This window comes from Protopterus annectens, chromosome 3.part0, assembly GCF_019279795.1.
Source record: "Protopterus annectens isolate FY-2018-M chromosome 3.part0, PAN1.0, whole genome shotgun sequence".
NCBI lineage: Eukaryota > Metazoa > Chordata > Ceratodontiformes > Protopteridae > Protopterus > Protopterus annectens.
In genome coordinates, this window is record NC_056731.1 from 914,561,962 (window position 1) to 914,583,914 (window position 21,953).

The 21,953-nt window shown below is 39.5% G+C and overlaps 1 protein-coding gene across 1 annotated transcript in view; it reads left to right on the plus strand.

The window, feature by feature from the left end:
• Positions 1-8,961, plus strand: part of COLEC12 (collectin subfamily member 12) — an 846,619-nt gene extending 837,658 nt beyond the window's left edge. Inside the window, exon 10 of the mRNA XM_044065237.1 lies at positions 8,025-8,961. Coding sequence (XP_043921172.1) covers positions 8,025-8,044 — 20 coding nt within the window. The 3' untranslated portion in view covers positions 8,045-8,961. The remainder of the gene's footprint in view (positions 1-8,024) is intronic.
• The last annotated feature ends 12,992 nt before the right edge of the window (positions 8,962-21,953 follow it).

Here is a 21,953-nt window from a genome sequence, read left to right on the forward strand (position 1 = left end):
GTATGACTGTATCTATGGGAGTTATGTGGGAATAGTGCATGGGCAGAGCCTAAAGTTGAATAGGTGTGATTTTAGATGGCATTTAAAAGGTTTGTAGTGTTGTCTCAGTTTTGGGGGGGGGGGTGAAATTCCAGGTTTTGATGGCATGGTTTGAGAAGAGACTGTTTCCTGCTCATATTTTACATTTGTTGACAAGAAGAAGCAGCTTTTCAGTAGAGCATAGGGGTCTATTAGGTATGTATCACTTGATTATGGCTGAGAGAGACAGACCATTTCTGGGTTTCTAGAAGAGATTGTGAATAGCAACAAGTTGGCAGTAAGAGAGGAAGTAGGATAATTCTAGCCAACTCTGTTCTTTGAGTGCTAAGCAGTGGTGCATTCTATGTCAGTAATTTGCTACAAATGTTGCTACGTTGTGGTAGTATTGTTCAGGCTTTGTTAATTGAGAGTCTTGTAAGTTAGTGAAAATCGGGCCAGAGTAGAGGAAGGTAGGGAGAAATAGTATGGAGGGTAAGTGTTTTCTGGTTTGCTTGGTGAGAAATTTTTTAACTCTTTACAGGGAGCCCAATTTTTGGTGAGGTTTCTTCACAATAAGTTGGATGTGATAGTCAAAATTTAGGCTATCATTGATGTAGATGCCTAGAAATTTCTGATTTCAGTTTTGGTGTTGTTTAATGAGATAATGTCAAAGGAGGGTTTCTGAACTGATAGGTATCTTGGGGTAAAAAGATCAATTTAATTTTTTTGTCATTGAGGAAACATTGAGAGACTGTTATCCAGGCCTTGATAGATGAGAAGATTCTTGAGTGATTTTTCTGCAGTCTGTCTGTGTTTTAGGGGCTACAAATTAGAATGGAGTCATTAGTGTACTAGACTATTGTTGATGATTTAGAGGCATCTGAAAGATTACTGAAGATGTTGAAAAGTAAGGGGACCAAGTATGTAGCCTTGAGGAATGCCTGTGTAAACTGCGAGAAAAGGAGAGAGAATTCCCTGTACCATTTTACTACTTAAGCTATGGAAATAGGTAGTAGAGGTATCATTAAAGCCTACATTTGAGAGTTTTTGTAGTAGTATGGGGTGGGAGACCAGGTCAAAAGCTTTGGTAGGGTCAATAAATCGAGCTGATACTAGCCTGCCTTCAGTACTATGGACATTAACTGTTTTAGTAAAGTTGTTGTTGTTTGTCTTTCGGCTTTTCCCGGTTAGGGGTCACCACAGCGGAACTCCAGTCCGCTAATGATTGGCAGCAGATTTTCATGAGTGCCGAGGTGCCAGCTCGACGTCCAACCTTCAATGAAGGCACGCCCATTTACACATGTCTTTCGAATACCACCCAACCGTGGGGAGGACATGCAGACTCCACACAGAAGGCACTCCCCGCACTCCAGCCGAGAATCGAACGGGAGAACCTCTTGCTGTGAGGCAACAACGCTACCGCTGCACCACCGCGGCAGTTAACTGTTTTAGTAAAGTGTAGGAGGGCATTTATAGTATTATGCTGGGGATGGAATCTATGCTGGAAAGGGGAGGGGGGAGCAGTTTTAGATGAGGTGTTGGGTGAGCTGGGAGAGAATACATTTTTCAAGAATTTTAGGTAAGGGGAATAGATTCTGCCCTATTGCCATCCTAAGTTCTGTGCAGTTTCCTTCCTTATATAGTGGTAGGATGCAACTTTTTCCATAGCAATAGTACATATGACTCAGAGATAGTTTCTGAGTATGGATACTGAATATAAGCTATAGCATTGGTTGAGAGTTTTAGATATTCTGGGGAGCGATTGTCAGATGCAAGAGTGATAGGTTTTAGATACAATAGAAGTTTTTAAATAGTGGATTTGAAGTTCGGCTGTGCTGACAAAGAGTGTGGTTTGCACACATTACTGGGGTAGGACAGGCAAGATGGAAAAGTTTGTTGATTGATTAAGGATGTCACTGAGTTTATGCAGTAGGTTTCAAAGACAGTGGCAATATTTTTAGGGTTATTGCAAGTGTAGTGGGTGGTTTATGTTTGATGAAAATGCTTTTGGATTTTAGACTGCATGCTCGAGCACCAGTTTCTTTTATCAAGTTTAATATGGTATTTTGTGTGATTTCTAAGCTGCGCAAATATTTGTAGGTTGATATGACTTTTGTTTATTATCTGGGATTTCCAGGCTTTATCTCTGTGTATCATAAGCTGTTTTGTAGATTTGGTCAGCCATGGGTCTGGTATGGTTTGTACTCGTTTTGTTCTGAGGGAGACTAGATTTTTTAGGATATTAAACAAAGTTTTGGTGAATTCTGTAACAGCATTAACTAGGTGGAGATCCTTCAAATGTTGCTAGTTATGCAGTTTTAGGTTCTAAATAAAAGTATATTTTTGAAAGTGTGACAGACTGCAAACTATTAAGTGGTGGATTTTGCGGGTTTAGATTTTGAGCTCTGATGATGAAGGTAAGGAGGTGGTCACATTAGAGAGAAAGTTTGAGAAGAATATGTTGTTAGGGAAGAAGGTGAGTACCCAGTCATTATCCAGATATGCAACATGGCTATTTTATAGCAAATGCTTTGGGTGATTATATGGAAAACCAGTAATGAGGATGATTTTGAGCCAGAAAGGGATGTGCTGGGGTTTAGATTTCTGGTACAGGTGGATGAATTGGGTCCTATTTGTGTGAATGTCACCATCAATACTTATTTTTATTGGATTAGGGGTGTATGTCAGAGAGTAGTAGGCTTTTGTCATTTCATTGTAATGTATTTTTTTGTTTAGGGGTTAGGAAAACTATAATTTTGTTTTTGCAGAAATGGATGTTTGAGGTGTGGTATAGTGAGGGAGCTATGGTGGGTTGCTTTTGTGATATATTTTTGGTATTAAAATATGGTGTTATGGCTGGAGTTGTCTGAGGTGGGAGAGTATGGTTTAGATGGATCTGACTGGGAAAAGGGGTCAGGTGGGTTAGGAATAAGAGTGCAAGAAGGAACGGTATGTGTATGAGGGCCATAGTTGGAAGACAGAAGAATATATAGTGAGTAGTGGACAGATGTTTGCAGAGAGTGAAATATGGAGGACTAGGGGTCTAGAGGGTAGAGACTGAATAATAGTAGTATGTTACACTAGTGAGTGAGGACAGAGATGTCTGTAGATGTGGTGATTGGAAAGAGTTGCAGATTAATGGAAAGCTATTATGTGAAGGGGTAGTGGGAGTGGTTAAGTGTGTATGTCTGTCACTTGGTGGTGGGAGTGATACATATGTTCCAGGCTTGCCACAGGTGTGTTACCGTTATGTTTCACAGACTCCATTGCTAGAGGGTTCAGCACAAGTGATCAGCATAAGCCCTGTGTCAGTTGGCCACCTGTGGCTGATGGTTATAACATCATGCAAATGACACATTCTCATGGCACAGTGGCATTATCGGCAACTCTAACAGTGGTGGTCACACACACATCCCTACCATATGAGATAATGGTGGTGGGTCAAGATGAACCTCCTCATCTATGCTTAACACTGAATCTTGTGTACTTGTTAGTCCTACTCAAGCTCCACAGAAGTTACCACCACAGACAGCATCCGTGAGACTTACTGCCTCCAAACTGCGTACACTAACCACTGGAGAGAGGTGTGCAAGTGACCATTACCACCATAATTTCAGAACATTCTTTGATCTGGGGGTCACAGTGGTTTCAATTAGTGGATGTGCAGGTCTGTGTCTCAGGCACAACCACTATGCACCCCATATCAGATATGTTGAGTGTGCTACATGACTTGGATGAGGAAGTGCAACCACTGCAAGGATTGCAAAGACCTCCTCTACTGCCATACAGAGTGACATGGTACATAAGAGCCTATAGCAAGCATGACTGATGAGGACAGTGGTGAAATGATGACATCCATTCAAACATCTATGAGGATACCTGCAAAAGCCAATCATGGCTGTAAAAGTGGCCTGATGTAAGGTTTGTGGTTACCCGCCCAGTATATCCAGACAGCATATATTGTTGCAAAGACAGCATTACTCTCAACTCTAGCCATGGCTGCCTCCAGCAATAGAAACAGTCATTCCCATAGTCATGGTCAACACTCTTCCAGCTCCACAGACAGGACACTCCATTTGCTCAGGGTCCTCGGGGTGTTATATGCAGACTCTGACTTGGCCTGGGGGCTACAGATGGGAGTCATCAGCCTTGGTTCTAAGGAATATCTTGCATCCTATACAACATAGCACAGTGGATACCATTATGAGTGACTTGCTGCCTACTTCCATAGCAACAATATATCCATGATTTGCAGACTTTGTAAGTACGTACCAACTAGATGATCTTGCGGAAATTCAGCCTACATGAGACACTGGCATAGGTTGCACAAATGCCAAATGAGGAAATCATAGGAACTGTCTGGATGGTGCACAGACACATTGTATAAACTATCCTGTGCATTGCACACCACCTTGTAACTGATGAAATGGAGGCCCTTCTGGATGACTGTACAACATGTGGAGCAAATGGGGGCCTTGACAGCAATGAGGATTCAGTCAATGGCCCCCAAGACCTCAGGGAATGGGCTATGTTATAAAATGTCTGTATATTGGTTGTTCTCTCCAATGGGTCCATGAAAACAAATGTGCTCCTTCATACACTGCAGCACCACATAAAGGAACTGGTATAGGATTCATGGAGTTGATGCCTGTAGAACTCCTAACATGTCACCTGTTGAACACTGGAAGGTCCCTATAGCATAGATGGTTGACGCTATGCAAACCATCATGTCTACTGGGTAGACCTTCCATGAATCCCCCTTGATTCCTGTATGGTGTCTTTGTCCACACAGTAGCAGTCAAAAATTATCATGGTCAATGAAGTGATAGCATGTTAGCTGCTGGCAGATTTGTTCACAGATACTGTCTTCAAATGTGGCCACAAACACATATGCTCTGCTAATGCTGATTCTACTCCAAGTATCATAATGCGAGTGAAGCCACAGTTCATTTTCAGATCCTAGTGTTCAGAATAGATGATTGTTGTGGTTCATTCTACTAGTCTTATACATTCCCGAATCCCTCTGCCATGTCTGATTTTATCATTTTCACATGTGATAGCTCTCATTAACATGGTGTCACTCATTTGCATAATGTTTTGCAGTTATTGTCATGCAATGCATGACACACTATTTCCCAGATGTCATACCTCACTACTTCTGTCTTTAAATTGCCTCCCTCATGCATGTCATCACTCACCACATTGTGCTACATAATGATATGTGCTATTTGTTTCTAGAAATCCTCCAAAAGTACCTTTATAGTAGTCAGTGATTAAAAAAGAATGTGTTAAGTGCTGCCCAAATGATACCACCGTACACTGAAAATGGGTTATAGTGTATTTCGTGAAATGGATAATGATATTAACAAGACTTATTAGAGTGTATGCAGGAAGTTATGATAAAATATGCACAAGACACTGAGCCACCCAACACACGTGCATGCACACACACACACACCTTATTAATGTATGACCAAAAGAATGGACATTATCATTTTGGGAGCCACATTGTTGGTATAAATTCTGCTAAAAGAATTCACTAAATGAATATCAATGTATGAAATGACAGGACAATAAAATAAATGTTAGTAGTGCAACACAGTTATTTTCTGAACACTGATCTCAAGATATAACAAGAGGAAGCAGTGAAAGTTATGTTAGTACAAGTGCAATACAGTTATTCTCTTAAGTATGAAGGAGATTTGTCAGAAAGTGCCTAACAACACCGTAGAAAGATGTTTTCTTAGCTAAGTACAGCTTTCACATACCATATAGGACAATTCACAAAAAAGGGCACAGGTTTTTTAGAATAAACCATTTAAGCATGTTACAACATTAATAACAAAAGAAATTAAGGTGACTAAATGCAGAAAAAATGCCCACAAAAATAGTAGTTGTTAAGTTGGTTAAAGTCATATTCATTCAGTCATAGTCCACTGAGCCTGACCTGTTAAATTCTGAAATAGTCTAAATCCTGCCATTGATTGTTTTGTTTTATTGTTTTTTCATGACATAAATATGTTTTGGAGTTGATAACAACAGCATATGGAGTGGAGGATGTCTCCCCTCTGCACAAAGGGAAAACACATTTCTTCAAAGTGCCATTTTACCCAGTTTTGTAAAGTGGAACTCAAAACAGGCTTCTACCTAACATTACATTAATCAAACATTCCTTTCTGACTTTATGTACATGCCAAACTTTTATAGTGTACCTAAAGTGTAGTTATTAGTGTTATGGTAACCTGTTTTCAAGAAATGTCCCAATTAGAAATCACATATCCTAATACAGTTTCCATCTTGTACTTTTACTGTATTTATTTATTCATTCATCCTTTTACTAACTAGGTAGGTATGCTGATGACAGTTGACATTTTCAGCCATAATCTAGGCCACTGGCAAGAGTGGTTCAATTGCAACAAAATATGTAAAAATAGCACACATAATTTACAGGTTAATATGTATGTAAGTTCCTGGGTATATTTTGTTTTTATGTAAGACTATAATAAATGCATGTATGGATGATAGGTATGTTCAAGTACATAGGTAAATATATGTTAGCTTCAATGCTGATACATTTCTATGGGATCATAATCTGTACATAACATTCACACTTGAATCAGTTTATATGCTGGTGTTCTGTTTTTTACCTGTCAGATTATGCATGTTATAAGTGTCAGGCAATTGATAATATGCCACTATTTTCTATAAGCATATAATGTGCAGCTGTCTCTTTGGAACTAAGATGCATTTTATTCATTATATAAACTAAAAAATGATTTACTACAGTTAGAAGATTGTTTCTATACAAGCTAACATTGGCAATGCAATTGCAAGGACTGTTAACCTATAGACAACACAATAATGGAAATGTTTATTCTAAAATGGGATCATTTGTCCTGACCAAGTGAAAAACATGTAACAAGGGAAGTCAGAAGAAGTGCCTAGCAACAGATAAGAAAAATGACAAGTAGCATGTAAGAAGATACTTTGTACTGTGAAACTGCTTTATAGAAATGAACTGATAAGACCTGAGTTTTTGATGTGTGTCAGACTACTGTGCGTGTGTGTGTGTGTGTGTGTGTGTGTGTGTGTGTGTGTGTGTGTGTGTGTGTGTGTGTGTGTGTGTGTGTGTGTAAATATATATATATATATATATATATATATATATATATATATATTTATTTATTTATATTTTTTTAGTGTACTGTATATTGTAGTATGTAAGCAAAGTAGAATTAGGTCATCAGTATGTTATTTGTCAGCTAGACTATAAACTACTATGACTTCACTACACAATTTCGAGGAGAAATTCCTTGAGCTTCAATATCTTGCAGATAAAAAAAACATGAACAATATAAGGCCAATTGCTTTTCTCCATAGGAAATCATTAGGTGAGATTTCAAATTGTGCACTGGCAATGATTCACTTTTCAGGGAGACTTCTCCCTTGTTTGAGGTGGTGTGACCTTGGAGCTGGTTTCTATAAGTTCAGAGGTGGGGGGCTTGCCCCCACTTCATGCAGTGCAGGGGACTTTTGCCACTATAAAAAAAAATAAGAAAATATGAGTTTTCCACCCTCTTTCATAATGGAACCAATTACTTTGCCTTCCTGTTTGTAATTTGAGTTATCATATTATCTCGTTACCCCATTACTCATAACAGGTAAGAAACAATTTGTGTAATGCTTTTTGATGTTTAATAAATTCCTGCATTCATCTGGTAAACCCATATCAATGAATCATGATTTCTTACAATATGCAGCCATATTACTGAGACATATTTCTTCTTCTAGTAGAGAGTCATTAGACGTGCATTTGTTTTCACTAAACAGCTGACTCTATGAGCCATTTTCAGCTTTCTTCTCAGAGCTTTTATTACAGCTGTTTTGTTGCATTTCTTACACCTTTCTTTGAGTGTATCTTTGATATCATTAATCAATGCAGCTTTTATAATGATACTCTTCAGCTGTCTGCCAGACTGAATAAAATATATTTTTTCTGTTTACAGATGTGAGAAGCAGTTCCTGATACAAATGAATCAACTGGCATTTAAACATCTCTCCACTCAAAGCTATCTAAGCTATGTAGTCCAGTGACCCACAGAATTAAGCATCTCACCTTGCTGAAGAGTAATGTTGCCAAATACTGGCAATGTGACTTGGGGCTCAGTTTATGCTTAAGCCCGATGACTATATGCAAATCATTTGCGACTGCTGTTTACTTTCTGAATCATAGTACTGCACACATTCCTAAATTAGTGTGCTGGTATAAAGTTGGCATCATCAAAAGCATGTAATACTGTGTTGGAAACTATTGGATATCACATGTAACAGAAAATATTATAGTATTGTACTAGAAGTATTTTTATTGTACTAAACTCCCACGTGTAGCAAAAGACTATACAGAACATATATTGTTACCGGTACTTGAATATATTTTTATGTTTTGTATAGATTTTACGTATTTTTATACTACTTGCCTTTTTCAGTACTTTTTTAAAACATGGCACAAGGATATCAAAGAAAGTAATAGCTGCACTGATCCAGGCTGGCAGAGGTTTGGAGTTTGGAAAATGGGCAGTGGTGTCTTATTTTAATGGCATCTTAACGTCAGAATGAAAAACATTAATAATAACACAAAAAGAAAAGAATAAAGAAGAAGCAGAATGGTCATGCTGAGTCTGCTTTCATGACAACTGTAAAAATATGTTTACCTACCACAGCAGAAGTCACACAGCCAAATGATATTCGTACAGATGTTCAAACAGTGCGCCTCATCATACTACAGAGTTGCATTTGTAGATGATTATACTTGTGAAAACATTATGAAGCACTGAGGTGTGAACTGTTACATCCACGTAGGTATAGCATATGTGATAACATCTATGTGCATTTTGTACTTAACATTTTTTTTATTTAAATTAAACTATAGAGTTCCAAACATGATGCTGTATTACATGATAGTTACTGCAATTAGATAGGAGGAGGGATACTTGCTAGACTGTGGACTGCCAGTTTTAGTACAAAGGCAGAAATACAAATGTTTTCTAGATAAACTTTGAAGCAGGTGCTTTAAAAGCTACTTAAGACAGTTTCATACAACAACATATGATGCAAAAAACAGTTCAATATATGTGTAACCTGCACATTTTAAATGTTTCATATGCCGTTCTCAGATCTGTATTTCTGCATTATAGTCTGTTAGAGATGATGAGGTACACAGCTGTGTGTGTGTGTGTGTGTGTGTGTGTGTGTGTGTGTGTGTGTGTGTGTGTGTGTGTGTGTGCGTGCGTGTCTGCGTGTCTGCGTGCGTGCGTGTGTGTGTGTGTGTGTGTGTGTGTGTGTGTGTGTGTGTGTGTATTCTTTAGCAAGAGTTCAGTTCTGGTGTCAGTATTCTACAGTTTATGCTCAGGTCACAGGCTAATCTGCCCATTAATGCCGGAAACAATTTAGTTAAGTAGATGTATGATTTCAAGGGATGCAATATATATAGAAAATAGATCATAGGTTAATACTTTCACAGGTGTGTACTAGGCTAATGGCCCTGGAGCCTTTACAAGCCTAGCCCATAGGATTACCCTGGCATCGTGCCACCGACCTTAGTTCCTAGTGCCTCTGTCGAGTAGAGCCACTGGAGTGATCCCTGAGGTGAATTTTTATTTCCCATCCACTCATCAAGATTTATCTTGAAGAGGGCCAGTGAGGTGCTCTGCTTGACATGTATGGGAAGTCTATTCCATAGCATGAGCATCTCTGGGTTATGAACCTGTCCCTCCACCATGTTCTGTTGATTGTGGTAATGAGGTTGAGGTCTCTGGAGCATGTGGTGTGGACTGATTGGGATTTCTTTAGATGTAGCATTTCTAACAGAGCTGGGTCAGACATGGCTTTGTAAGTCAAGCAGAGATTGCCTCTAAGTAGGCAATATGAAACAGAATATTTGGAGTTTTTTGAGTCTGTCCATATAGGACAAGTGTTTAAGGCCTAGGATACTCTTTGTGAGGTACTTTTGCAGCCTGTCCAGATGTTGCTGGTGTCTAGTGAGGTACATACCAAATGGGGCATTGTACTCGAAGATTGGCCTAATGAGGGAAGAGTAGAGGGAGACAATGACCTCTTTCTTCCTGGATGCAAAACCTTTAGTAATGAGATGTGCCAGATAGAAGGACTTTCTGACCACAGTGGCAACGTGGTGGTCAAAAGAGAGGTTGCTGTCAACCTGTGTTCCCAGCTCTCTTATACCACTTTCTGTGTTCAGTGGACTACCATCAGTGTGGTAATTCAAGGGAACTGGGTTTTTACCAAGAGAGATGACACCACATTTTTTGGCATTGAGTTTAAGGCCATGGTTCTGCCATCAGTTGTTGGTCTCATTGAGGCCTTTTTGTAGGATGCCAACATCACATGGGGAGTTAATAACAGCTCCCAACTTGCAATTGTCTGCAAACTTTGTCAGCGAGAGTCCTTTCATGTTGGACTGGACTTCAGAGAAGTAGATACCAAACAGGAGAGGAACCAGGACCGAACCCTGTGGGACCCCACTTGTGACTGGTTGGCAGTCTGACTTGAAGTCAGCTACTTTCACACTGTGGGTTCTATCTGTGAGCCAGTTTGCAACCCACCTAATGATATAGGGGTTGATGCCTAGCTTAGTGAGTTTTTCTATGATTCCTGAGTGGGAAATGGTATCAAAGGCCTTGGCCAGATCAAGGTAGGCTGTATGAACCACCTTGCCTTCATCCGCAGCTCTGGTGACTGACTCAAAGAAGTCGACCAATTTGAGCAGGCATGATCTACCCTTCACAAAACCAAAAAGATTCCCTATAGCCTTGTTTATTAGGTCTATGTTGATGCATTTCATAGCTTTGCATATCAGACTCGTCAGGCTAATGAAGTGATAATTCCCAGGGTCTGTAGTCACTCCTCCTTTGTGGAGAGGGATGACTGTAGCAGTGCACCATTCGGTAGGAACAAAGCCTGAGGTGAGGCTGTGATTGAACAGGCCACACAGATGGGGTGCCAGTTCACTCTGTAGTTCATGTAGAACACAGCCAGGGATATTGTCAGGTCCCATAGAAGCTGTATTCTTGGCCTTGGATGGTGCTGTTTTAACCTGTGCAATGGTAATACTGGGTGACTGGCAATCTACTGGTATTGTGATTGGTCCTTTGGGGGGAGAGAGGGGTAAAGTTAGCACTGAATCTGTTGGCCAGTATATTGGCAATATCTGTTGGCTCGGTATAGGAGGTACCATTGCGCAGTAGCTCAGCGCAAATCTGGGTATTGCTGTGGATATTCTTTACATAACTATAGAAGGCCTTGTGGTTGTCTTTACTATCTGATGCAATTCTGTTTTCATAGAGGATTTGATGAGAGATCTCAAAACCTTTTGTTGAGGCTGAGAAGGGAGTTTTTTTTCAGTCTTGGGACTTTGCCTTATTCCGCATCAGTTTCCTCTTTCTGTTGTAGAGTTTGTTTATGGCAGGGGACCACCAGATTGGCTTCCTTTTTTTAGAGGAGAGTGTCTTGGTTCTATTGGGTATGGCGAGATCCATGCATTTGTGTATGTGTTCATACAGTGCATTGGTGTATGATTCGGCCATCATGCAACTATTCTCCATTTGCATGGGTGCCATGAAGTTAGCCACCTCTGATTTTAGAAGCCCAACGTTAGCTTTGGATAAGTTTTTCATGGTGGTTACTTTTGTTGGGGGTGAGAGGGATGTGGATTTCCAAGGTGATTAGTTTGTGGTCGGATCTAACCAGGAAGGAGTAGAGCAACGGTCACCCATGTTAGTAATGACCAGGTCAAGGATGTTGCTACCTCTAGTGGTGGTAAGAATGAGCTGGTCCAGAGCACTGGAATTAATGAATTCCAGAAAGCATTGGGCAAGTGTATTGGTACATGAATAGTTTTCCCATTTAATGGAGGGGTAGTTGAAGTCGCCCAGTATGAGAGTGATAGGTTCGACCTAATATTCTCCAGGGTGCTTAGGAATGTGGAGTCTTGGGACATGGTTGGGGACCTATAGCAGGCTTCGACCTGAATTGCTGTCCTACCCAATGCGAGCTGCACCTGAAGTATCTCAGATGCATTATGTTGGGCTACCAGTCTAGAGGTGTGCACATCCTTTATGAATATAGAAACACCACTGCCTTTGGAGCTTCGGTCTAAGTTCTGGGGCCGAAAGGTGTGGAATGAGTTATAGCCTGGTAGTGTAGGGGTGCTTTCTGCTGCCTTGAGCCAGGTCTCTGTTACAGCACAAATGTCAATGTTCTCCATTTTAAGGAGTGCTTCGAGCAGGAGCATTTTGAGATTTAGACTTCTAGCGTTGAGCAGCATGACTCTCAGATTGCATTTGTTTGTAGCTGTTATGGTGGTAATTTGGTCTTTGAAACACCACCTAAAAAAGGCACTATAGGGGTGGCAAGAGCCTTGGCCAGTATCCAGAAGCCCAGGGGTGACAGCTGCAGGCCATCTCTGGCAAAGCATCGAGGTCTGTCAATCATGTCATCCCAGACAGACAGATACTGGATCCCCTTAGAATGACACCAGAAACTTAGCCAATTGTTGAAATCAATAATTTTCTGCTTGTACTGTGGTATCATTCTGGGTGATGGTAGGATGCTGCTCAGGGCTAGGGTCATACCCACCTGGGCTACATAATCCAAGAGCTCCTCCATGTCTCTTTTTATGTAGTCCAGGGAGGTAATGTCTCTTACCAGATCTATGAAATATATGGCAATGTAGCCCATCTATTTAGTCCCTTTCTTTATCTACTGAATATTTCAAACTTCATCTTTGATTTCTGCAGCCTGCCCATCTCTCTTTTCCCACCCACCCCCTCCTAGGACCACTAAGGTATCTGCTCACACTACAGTAGCCTTCCAGCCAAACACAACTGCCTTCCGACCGAGCACACCTAGTCATACAAACTTAATTATTTAATGCAAATTTCTCTCAGGTATTCAATGCTCATTGTCTTTTATGAAATAGCACATTATTCTCCCTTTGCACAACACCTGCCTTACAAGACCTTTATTTCTAAATGTAAACTGCTTGCTGACTGTAAATATCCTGCTTTGTAACTAGTAACTGTTTGTCCTCCTGTATTAATCAAATACCACTTATTGTATATTTCTTGTATTTATGACTTTCTTTATGCATTGTAAGCCATACAACTTATGGCATCAGTTATGCTTTCCTCCTTGCTGAGCTTGAAACAAGTCCTTTTGGGTCAGTGCTATATGGTACAAATTGTCATGCTGTCATGCATCATACACACACGTGCACACACACGTACACACGTGCACACACACACACACACACACACACACACACACACACACACACACACACACACATATATTTTGGAGGGTGAGGATGAATGTCACTTTCTTGGACTCCATTAGGTCCCTTGAGCTATTCAAATGATTTCCAACATTCATCTCCGTGACTGTCTTCAATAGTAGCTGCATTAGTTTATTTAGCTTTTTTTTTTTTTTTGGTTCATCTAATTTTTTATGCTCCCCTTAACTGCCTCTATCTTATTTGTGTCAGTGTCCTTGCAAAGACTGAGAAGATGAGGCTCCTCATAAATATCTCAGTAGCTGTCTGCAAAGAGTGGATAATAGCTTCATTTGCTATGAGTGATGCATCACTTTCCACATCCCATTGTCATAACATCATTTTCCACATCCCACTGTCCTTGCTACAGTCTCACATTGTCTTGAGTATTTTCAACATTACTAAAACTATAAGCAAATATATACATTTTTGTATAATTTAACAATTTTGTTATGTCATTGTGCCATGTATCATCATCTGTACTACCTAGAGTACTGTTATCATCACAGTTTGCAGCTTATTAAAATGGCATATAGAAGATGCAAATTAGACCAAATGCTAGTTCCTCTCAGAGCAACCTTGTATGATCACAAAGTTCTATCAATTATTATAATCAGTAGTTTATGTAGCATTTACAAAATAGAGGGCATATCTGTTCTTTTAAATCATGTGGGGATCAGTAAGGTCCATAACATGTAATTACTCTGACAGATGTAAGATAGCTCTTGTTTAAGTTTATTTCATAGCATTTCATTGGTCAGGTCATTGCTTTAGTTGTTGTTAGTTGTTGTTCAAGAGCTCTGTCCTGGCATATTAATATCTGTCTTACGGGTCCCCTTCAAAACATTGAATCACCAGAATATCGAATCTGACTTAATCTAGACAACTTCGCTGAATCTTCAGTATATTAAACTCCTGGAACAAAGAAAACCAACCCCGGGAAAAGAACCACTTGACCACCATGGTGAACCTTGTCCTTTCTCCACTGTAGTACGATATCGGAGTTGGTATATTTAGTTAGGGGGGTAAAGTCCCCCACTTGGAGCATTTTCTTGTTTTGCTGTTTGTTGTTTTGTCCTGGTGGTCAAGTGGTTGTTTACCCGGGGTTAGTTTTTGTTGTTCTGGGAGTTCAGTGTTGTGAAGATTATGTGAAGTCATCTCAATGAACTTGGATTCAATATTCTGGTGATTCAATGTTTTGAAGGGGATCCCTGTCTTACACAACTTGAGTAAAACATTACAACTCATCTTGTATGCTTTGGTGAGACCTTTTTCTGTGAAATGTTAAGTGCACTGATGCGCATCACAATATGAATTCATCCTAAATGTCTTTGCCAAATAATTCCAATATTTAGTTGGTTTCATGGAATGAAGGGATAGATCCCTGATTACAACCCAGATGACCAGGGATTGATTTTTTTTGTCCCAGAGCTGAAGGGGATAAAAGGGGCTGACCCCCCCCCCCTTCTCTCAGGATAGGAAAGGAGGAGCACATGCCTAGAAATGTACTCCACTGAGCTTCTTGGTAAAGACTGTAAAGCCAATATGAGCCATTTGCTTCAAGAAAGAGCAAGGTATCTAGAGGGTTGTTTCATTAAAATAGTGAGTGCCAGTCTCATGCAATGCCCATTGCAGCCTAGCCCCAGAGGCATCACTGGGTATGCACAAGAAAAGTGGTAGGGCATCAAAGAAAAATAATCCTCCATGTAGATGGCAGTACCACTCATGGCACACTTGCCCTTAGCCTACAAGAGTACAAATGGGCTATAGGGGTTTTCACCCCTGGGGAAATGAGTGGGTCAGTATAGAACCAGCAGAAATGCTCAATGGTCAGAGATGGGTTGGAAACAAAAAAACAAAATTACCATTATTTAAAATGATTTAAAAAAACTGAATACAGGATATTGTTGTCAGTTACATTAAACATAAAGGAACAACTACATCTCTCCATCACTTAATAATAAAGGGTGTGGCATATTTCACAGTTGCCCTTCCCAATATTAACTGGCATGAGCTCCCTTATAACCCACACTGGCCAGTACCATCTTCTTTTTTATAGTGAAGACAAAGGGAATAATGAATAAATTTGTGGTGTAGGTAGAGAAAAACCTCCTGTGAAGAGTTAAGTCCAATATTCAACACTGCAGAATCTACACATCTTCCTAAATTCAGTTGCAGTAATATTACATGTGAAATGCTATAAAGTGAAGTGCTTTTGAGAATATTTTTATTGTAGGAAGAGAGTCCAGATAGAAGTCTAGCAAATTAAATTTACACATGGGAAGTAGAGGATAGGTGCTGTTATAGCACAGACAAGCTTTCTCTTAAATATCTGCTCTTATACTGAATGGTCTCACATAGCTGTGCTTCCTCCTCCTCCTTCTTCTTCTTCTTCTTCGTCTTTAAGCAGTGTTCTCTATGCCTTAAGTCCTTATCTTTTGATAGCATTCCAAGCAGTCCCTTTTTATTTTAATTTTGTATTTGTTTACTAGGTTAGAGCACTAATCTCCATGGACCTTTTTCAGACTCAATCCAGGAGCAATGTTTGGTTAAGTGACTTGCTCAGAGTCACACATTAAGCAATAAAGGCTGAGGGATTCAAACCCTGGACCACTGTACCACAAGAAATTAACTGCCAGACAGTCCAAGGTGGTATATAAAAATGAGCCCAAGGAGTAATTCTTTATAATGGGCACCCTTTTGAAACTCATATGTAACCCAGATATCTGCTGCCTTCAGTGGCCCACAACTGAAGCCATATTTTTTTTCTGTGTCTAAGGCTATACCTATCTTTACCCTAGGTATGTCCTTGCAGAAATAAAATACTCAGAAATGCACACAACAATAATACTCTAGATGGGGGTGTTATTGTCAACTGACAGATAATAGCTCCTTTCACTTTTCCATTAGAAATATCTGTTTCTATGCATCTGAGCAGTTTTCTTGTGATCTGATATGTCCCCCATGAATTATCATCCAGTTTGTTTCTCTACTTCCTCTACATGTTTGTATTCTTTTTTCTTGACTTTTAATTTTCCAGATGTATAACTTGCATTTTACTCTGTTGAGTTCTGATTTAGATTATTCTTTAAAATGTGCCAGCCCTGTTTTGTATATTGTTCTCTTATTTACAAAAGCGTATTTTTCCTCAGAATCTCTACATTCTTGTTCATTTAAATCTGTAACTCTATATGCCATTTATGCCATTTTGTCTTATTTAAAGTGATTTAGTCATATACATTTTTCTTACTTTTGCACTACATCGTGTAGCACACAGAGTGCTGAATGGCATTTCGTACCATAGGCAAATGTGTTTGGCAGCTGCATTTGTTTTTAAAGTAGAGTGAACTTTATCCTGAGTGACATCATGGTAGTGCAAGCATTAAGTACATCCATACATTTTAATAGGTGCACTGCCATGCACACATTAAAGTCTATGGATGGAGTGCTGTCTGTGCTTACGGTCACACCAGCGTGTGGTTTAATAAAAGGTTTATGAAGCTTTTTATTAAAAAATGTCTCAAGTAAATACTAAATGAGAACAATGTGAATGCACTGCGGCACCTAACTCACTACATGCTGAGATGCACCCACCATCATGAGCAAATCACTTTAATAATTTTACTATTGTTTTACTAATGCTGCTACCCTGGAGCCCACTGTAATGCTGTTAATTAATTTTTTAACCTTTGTTTGGTAAAAATCAAAGAACCACAAGGCAATGGACTGTCCCCTCTCCCTCATCCAGCATGAACTGTGGCCTGCTAGCCTGCTTACCCAAAGAACCATAGGAAATTCATCTGAAGTGGTTTGTTACATTTGTAATAATTATTGTTGTGGATCTTATATCTCTAATCTTCAAAATGTTCCTCGGGTATTCCTTCAGAAGTGAGTCTATGTGTTTTTCTCTCCACCATGGTCAAATTTTTTGGTTTCTTGTCTGAATCTTGTATCACTACTATGCAAGGAAATCAGATTTGCTGTCTTCCTTTATAAGGCAATCAGCAATAGCATGGTTAACAGTTAATTAAGAATTTGGATTTGTACATGGTAAAATAAAAAAGACTGAGAATGTGATGTTGTGATACTTCCCAGGTTGTGTGTGACTTTTCCTTAAAAGCCTTGTAACTTACCTCTGACCCTATAAAACATATATTCACTTTGCAATTTAAGGTGGTTGACTGATTTGCCTGCATCTGAAAAACAATGAAGACAAAAGAACTTTTTATGGTAAACTGATTAAGTGTCCATGAGTAGTGAAACATACACTTGCTAAGACTTGATGAACATTTTGACAACGTATATCATCTCTTACAAACTTTCCTTCAGAGACTTTTCTGTACTGCAACCATGCTGGGTTTAAATACAAAAGTGCATCCACGTGTCTTAATTCATTTAGTTATGCACTTTCATGTCTTACTCTTGATGGATTCATGCTACCAGGTCATTCCTCTGTATAAGTACAGCTCATTACTGAATGTCAGGGCTTCATCAACGTGAAGCATAAAAACGTGACCTGAAAGGGCACTGCACAATAAAACCAGGGCAGAATGAGAACATCATAGAAAGTGCACACACACAGCTCTAAAGTCAAAGTAATGCTTCTTATCTTCCTACTAGCACATTACACCCATTTATAAAACATCAAATGCAGCAATTTACTAAGGAGGTAGGAGCGTATATTTTCAGTGAGAGCATGTGAGCAGTATCCAGCTGCCCTTAGTAGAGTACCAGTCATTAAAGAAGTGACCCCATGTGTAGCCTGATTAGGGTTGCCAATCATCCTATTTTTCCCAGGATGTCCTGGATTTCGCTATCTGTGTCCTGTGTCCTGGGAAGGACCTTTCCAAGATGCCATATGTCCTGTTTTTGTCACAGCTTAGCACAAGTTACTATAACTTACTAAGTTTTCTCATAATCACTGTTTAAGTAATGTGTGGTAAGTCAAGTGGTATCAATATCAGAGCTGTATGTGCCTGCCCACACCATCTCGCCCAGATCCTTAGACCTCAATGCCCACAGCAATTTGCTGACAGTCCTACAGGCCAGTTCGTCACATATGCAAGCTGTTCCTTTACAAAATTACAACTGAGCCTATCATAAAGGAGCCCGGCCTGCGGGCTGGTGTTCTTACTCGCCAGTGCAACAACCTGTCAGCAGCATTGCTAACTTGTTCCAATGAAATGAATAACAGTGTGATAATTGACACATTATATTATCCACTTATAATGCTGTTTACTTGAGAAAAATGTAAAACCAGAAAAAGATTAAAGGCAGCCAGCTCAGCCGTAATAATCTGAGATGCATTAGCGCATCTGCACCGTGACCGTCCGGATCCAGAACCTGTTTATTTAGAAGAATATTTCTGTGGTGTGATGATGCTTGGGGCTCCTGTACAAAGTAACTGTTCCTGGTTGTAACCCTCAGTGATGGGAAGTCCACCACAGAAACTGAGCACTCAGTTTGCAGAAAGGTAAGGTAGTAATGTATAAACACATTGTTCTGCCTATAGAGTCATACATATACGTGCATGTGACCTAAAGCATATAAGGTTAACACAGCTTTCTGGAGAAGTAGGTCAAGGGTAGCCAGGTAGGGGATTTGTGGGTTAAAGATACAGCATATTAAGCAAGTGTCTCCTTTAACTTGCTGGTGTCAAAACTAGTTCATTTGTTTTCTTCTGTTTGTACTGCATGTCCTAAGGATGGAAGTGTGCCAGACATTAACTTCAGGTCCTCACCCAAGCTGCTAAACATGTGCACAGCAGAAAAGACTAGTCTTTATTTTTAACTTGAACAGCGTGGGTGTGGAAAAAAATAAACTCTTCGCACTCGCACTTCATTGTACAGTGTATCACGGGAAACGTGATTTGCATTTGACTCCGATATTTTTACATAGTTTCTCTTTTTTTTCAATTTATTGTTTATTATTTTTGCAGACAAAAATGCTCAGCTTAGATGAAACATCTGCAAGCTCACTTGCAGCAGTAGTCATTCTTACAGCACTGAAACAGTCAGCAAGCAATTATTTCATTATTATGCATTTATTTACGCATTTGGTTATTTATTAAATATACAAACCTGGTTAACAATGAGTTATTTTTTGACTGCACCTGCACCTTCTGTACTAAAGTTGCTTGTTTTAATATGACTGTAATTTGTGTTCAAACATATTTGGCACTTTTTTAAGTTGTCAAGGCTAAGTTCTTACTGCCAACCAACTGTCTGCATCACAGATTTTTAAGTTAGAAAAAAGTGCCTTCATAATTGCTATAGCAAGGGGTACAGAGCTACCTTGAGTGAACTTTATTCTTTGCCTCCAAATCAGGACTAATCTACTAGGTGATTCGGTTTTGCGCACAGTTTTACTGTTTTTTTGTTTTTTTCAAAACGTGTCCACAGTATTATGCTTGTGTGTATGTGTATTATATCATTATCTTCCAAAATTAGATGTTTTATTAGGATATATTGGATCATCAGGTGACTGTGTGTGAATTGTTGTAACGAGGCTGACTGAAAAATGTACCGTTAGTCCAGATGTACTCTAAAAGGGTGGGTTATCAATGCCTATAGGGAATTGGGATTTGCAATGGGGATAGCAGAAGCAGAGTTGATTGTGCGTTGAAAATAAGATCTGGACCAGACTGCTTTGTAAAAACCTGAATGTCCTCTCAGGCACACAAATGCACGCTTGTGTTAAACACATTATAACAGGGTGATACTGTCATGTTGTGTCTGGCTGAGCAGGCATTCCATTGATGCTGCAAATAAGCTTACAGTAGTTTGAGAAAGACAGCCCTGGGAAAGCTCATTGGCTAGAAAGTAGAACCGCGCGAGTAAGAGCCTGAGGCTATAGGGTCATACTGAAGAGTTTGCGTGAAGTGCGGGACTTTCCACAACTTCCCCTTTGTTGAATGGATGCTTCACCCTTACTAAAAATTGATGTTGTAGTCTGAAGCAACGTTTTTGCATAGCAGTCACACAATCTGATATTGTTAGCTGATCTACTTGAGGGTTCACTGGAAATGGATACAAGTTATTATGCAAATGAAGGTATTGTGAGTAGCGCAGAAAATGATGGAGAATGTAATAAAAAGAAAGCAAAGAGGTTGTCACGGTGTCATCAAGAATGGCAGACAGAATTTTCCTGGTGTGAAAAAGTTCACGGCAATGTCTTCACAGCTTGATGCACATTGTGTAAGAAGGAGGTTTCGGTTGCTTATGGTGGCAAAGGTGACATAGTAAATCATAGCCATTCGAAAAGTCATCAGAAAGCTCAGATTGCTGCAAACACTGCTGCCATTGACATTTTTTAAGGAGAAATCAACGACAGTAACAGGAATTGACAAGCAGGAAATGGTTGTAAAACTCGTGCGTGTTTACCACACTATACGTCACCACGCCTCCTACAACACTGCTGACTGTGGCGCTAAACTGGACCACTTGTTATATCAAGACTCGGCTACTGCTAAAAAGACAGCGTGTGGTCGCACGGAAGCAGAAGCACTAGTGACTGATGTTCTTGGCCCAAAGTCATTGGAGTCCATTATGAAAGACATTACTGGTGACAATTCTATTCAATATTCTGTGTCAACTGATGTATCTAATCTCAAGAACAGAAAAATGTTTCCTGTCTGCATTCAATATTTTACTGTTGAAACTGGTTTAAGCAAAAAGCTTTTAGACTTTGTTGACCTTAATGACGAGCATTCTACCTCTATCGCAGACATGTTAGTTAAAGTTCTTTCAGATAATGGCCTTGATATTGCATACATGTCTTCTTAATCAGCTGATAATGCAAGTTTGAACTATGGTGCAAAGCAGTCTGTGTTTACTGAGCTGTTGAAAAGAAATAGTAATATTTTGAAGACAAACTGCAGTGCTCATGTGATAAACAATGTCATGAAAAAACTAATTAATGAACTTGATTGTGTTGTAGAAACAATGGTTACCAGCATTTACAGTCATTTCAGTTGATCTGCTAATAGGAGAGCCCAGTTGCAAAATTTTTTTGACTTTGTATACTTAGAATATCATGAGTTGTTTGGGCATGTGCCAACGAGATGGTTGTCTCTGGGTCCAGCTATTGACAGATTACTTGATTCATGGCCTGCCATTGTGTCCTACTTTGCATCTCTCAGTGATGACTGCCCAAAGAGAGTTCGTATGCATCTGGGAATAGAAAATAATATGCATGACTATGAAGCAGTAGAGACAAACATTAAAAAAGCATACTTATGTTTTGTCCAGAACATTTGCATTGTGTTTGAGGTGTCAGTCCAGAAAATGGAGAGGGAAGATTTTACATTGCTTGAGCTCTTGCCTGTAATGCAGCAACTGAAAACTAAAATTGAGTCATGCATAACTGATACATTTCTTTGGACACAAAGCATAAACTATACTTGAGAATGAGGACATGGAACCTCATAGAGTGTGTCTGCAACAACATTTTTGGCAGCTCTAGAAAAGTCTTTAGCATACCTGAACAAATGGTTTAATTTCTCATATGGCAGCTCTAAATATAGAAGTAGCATTTCAGTCCTTTCGAAATGCAAGCACTGTCATGGGCTTGACAATAAAGGACTTCGATT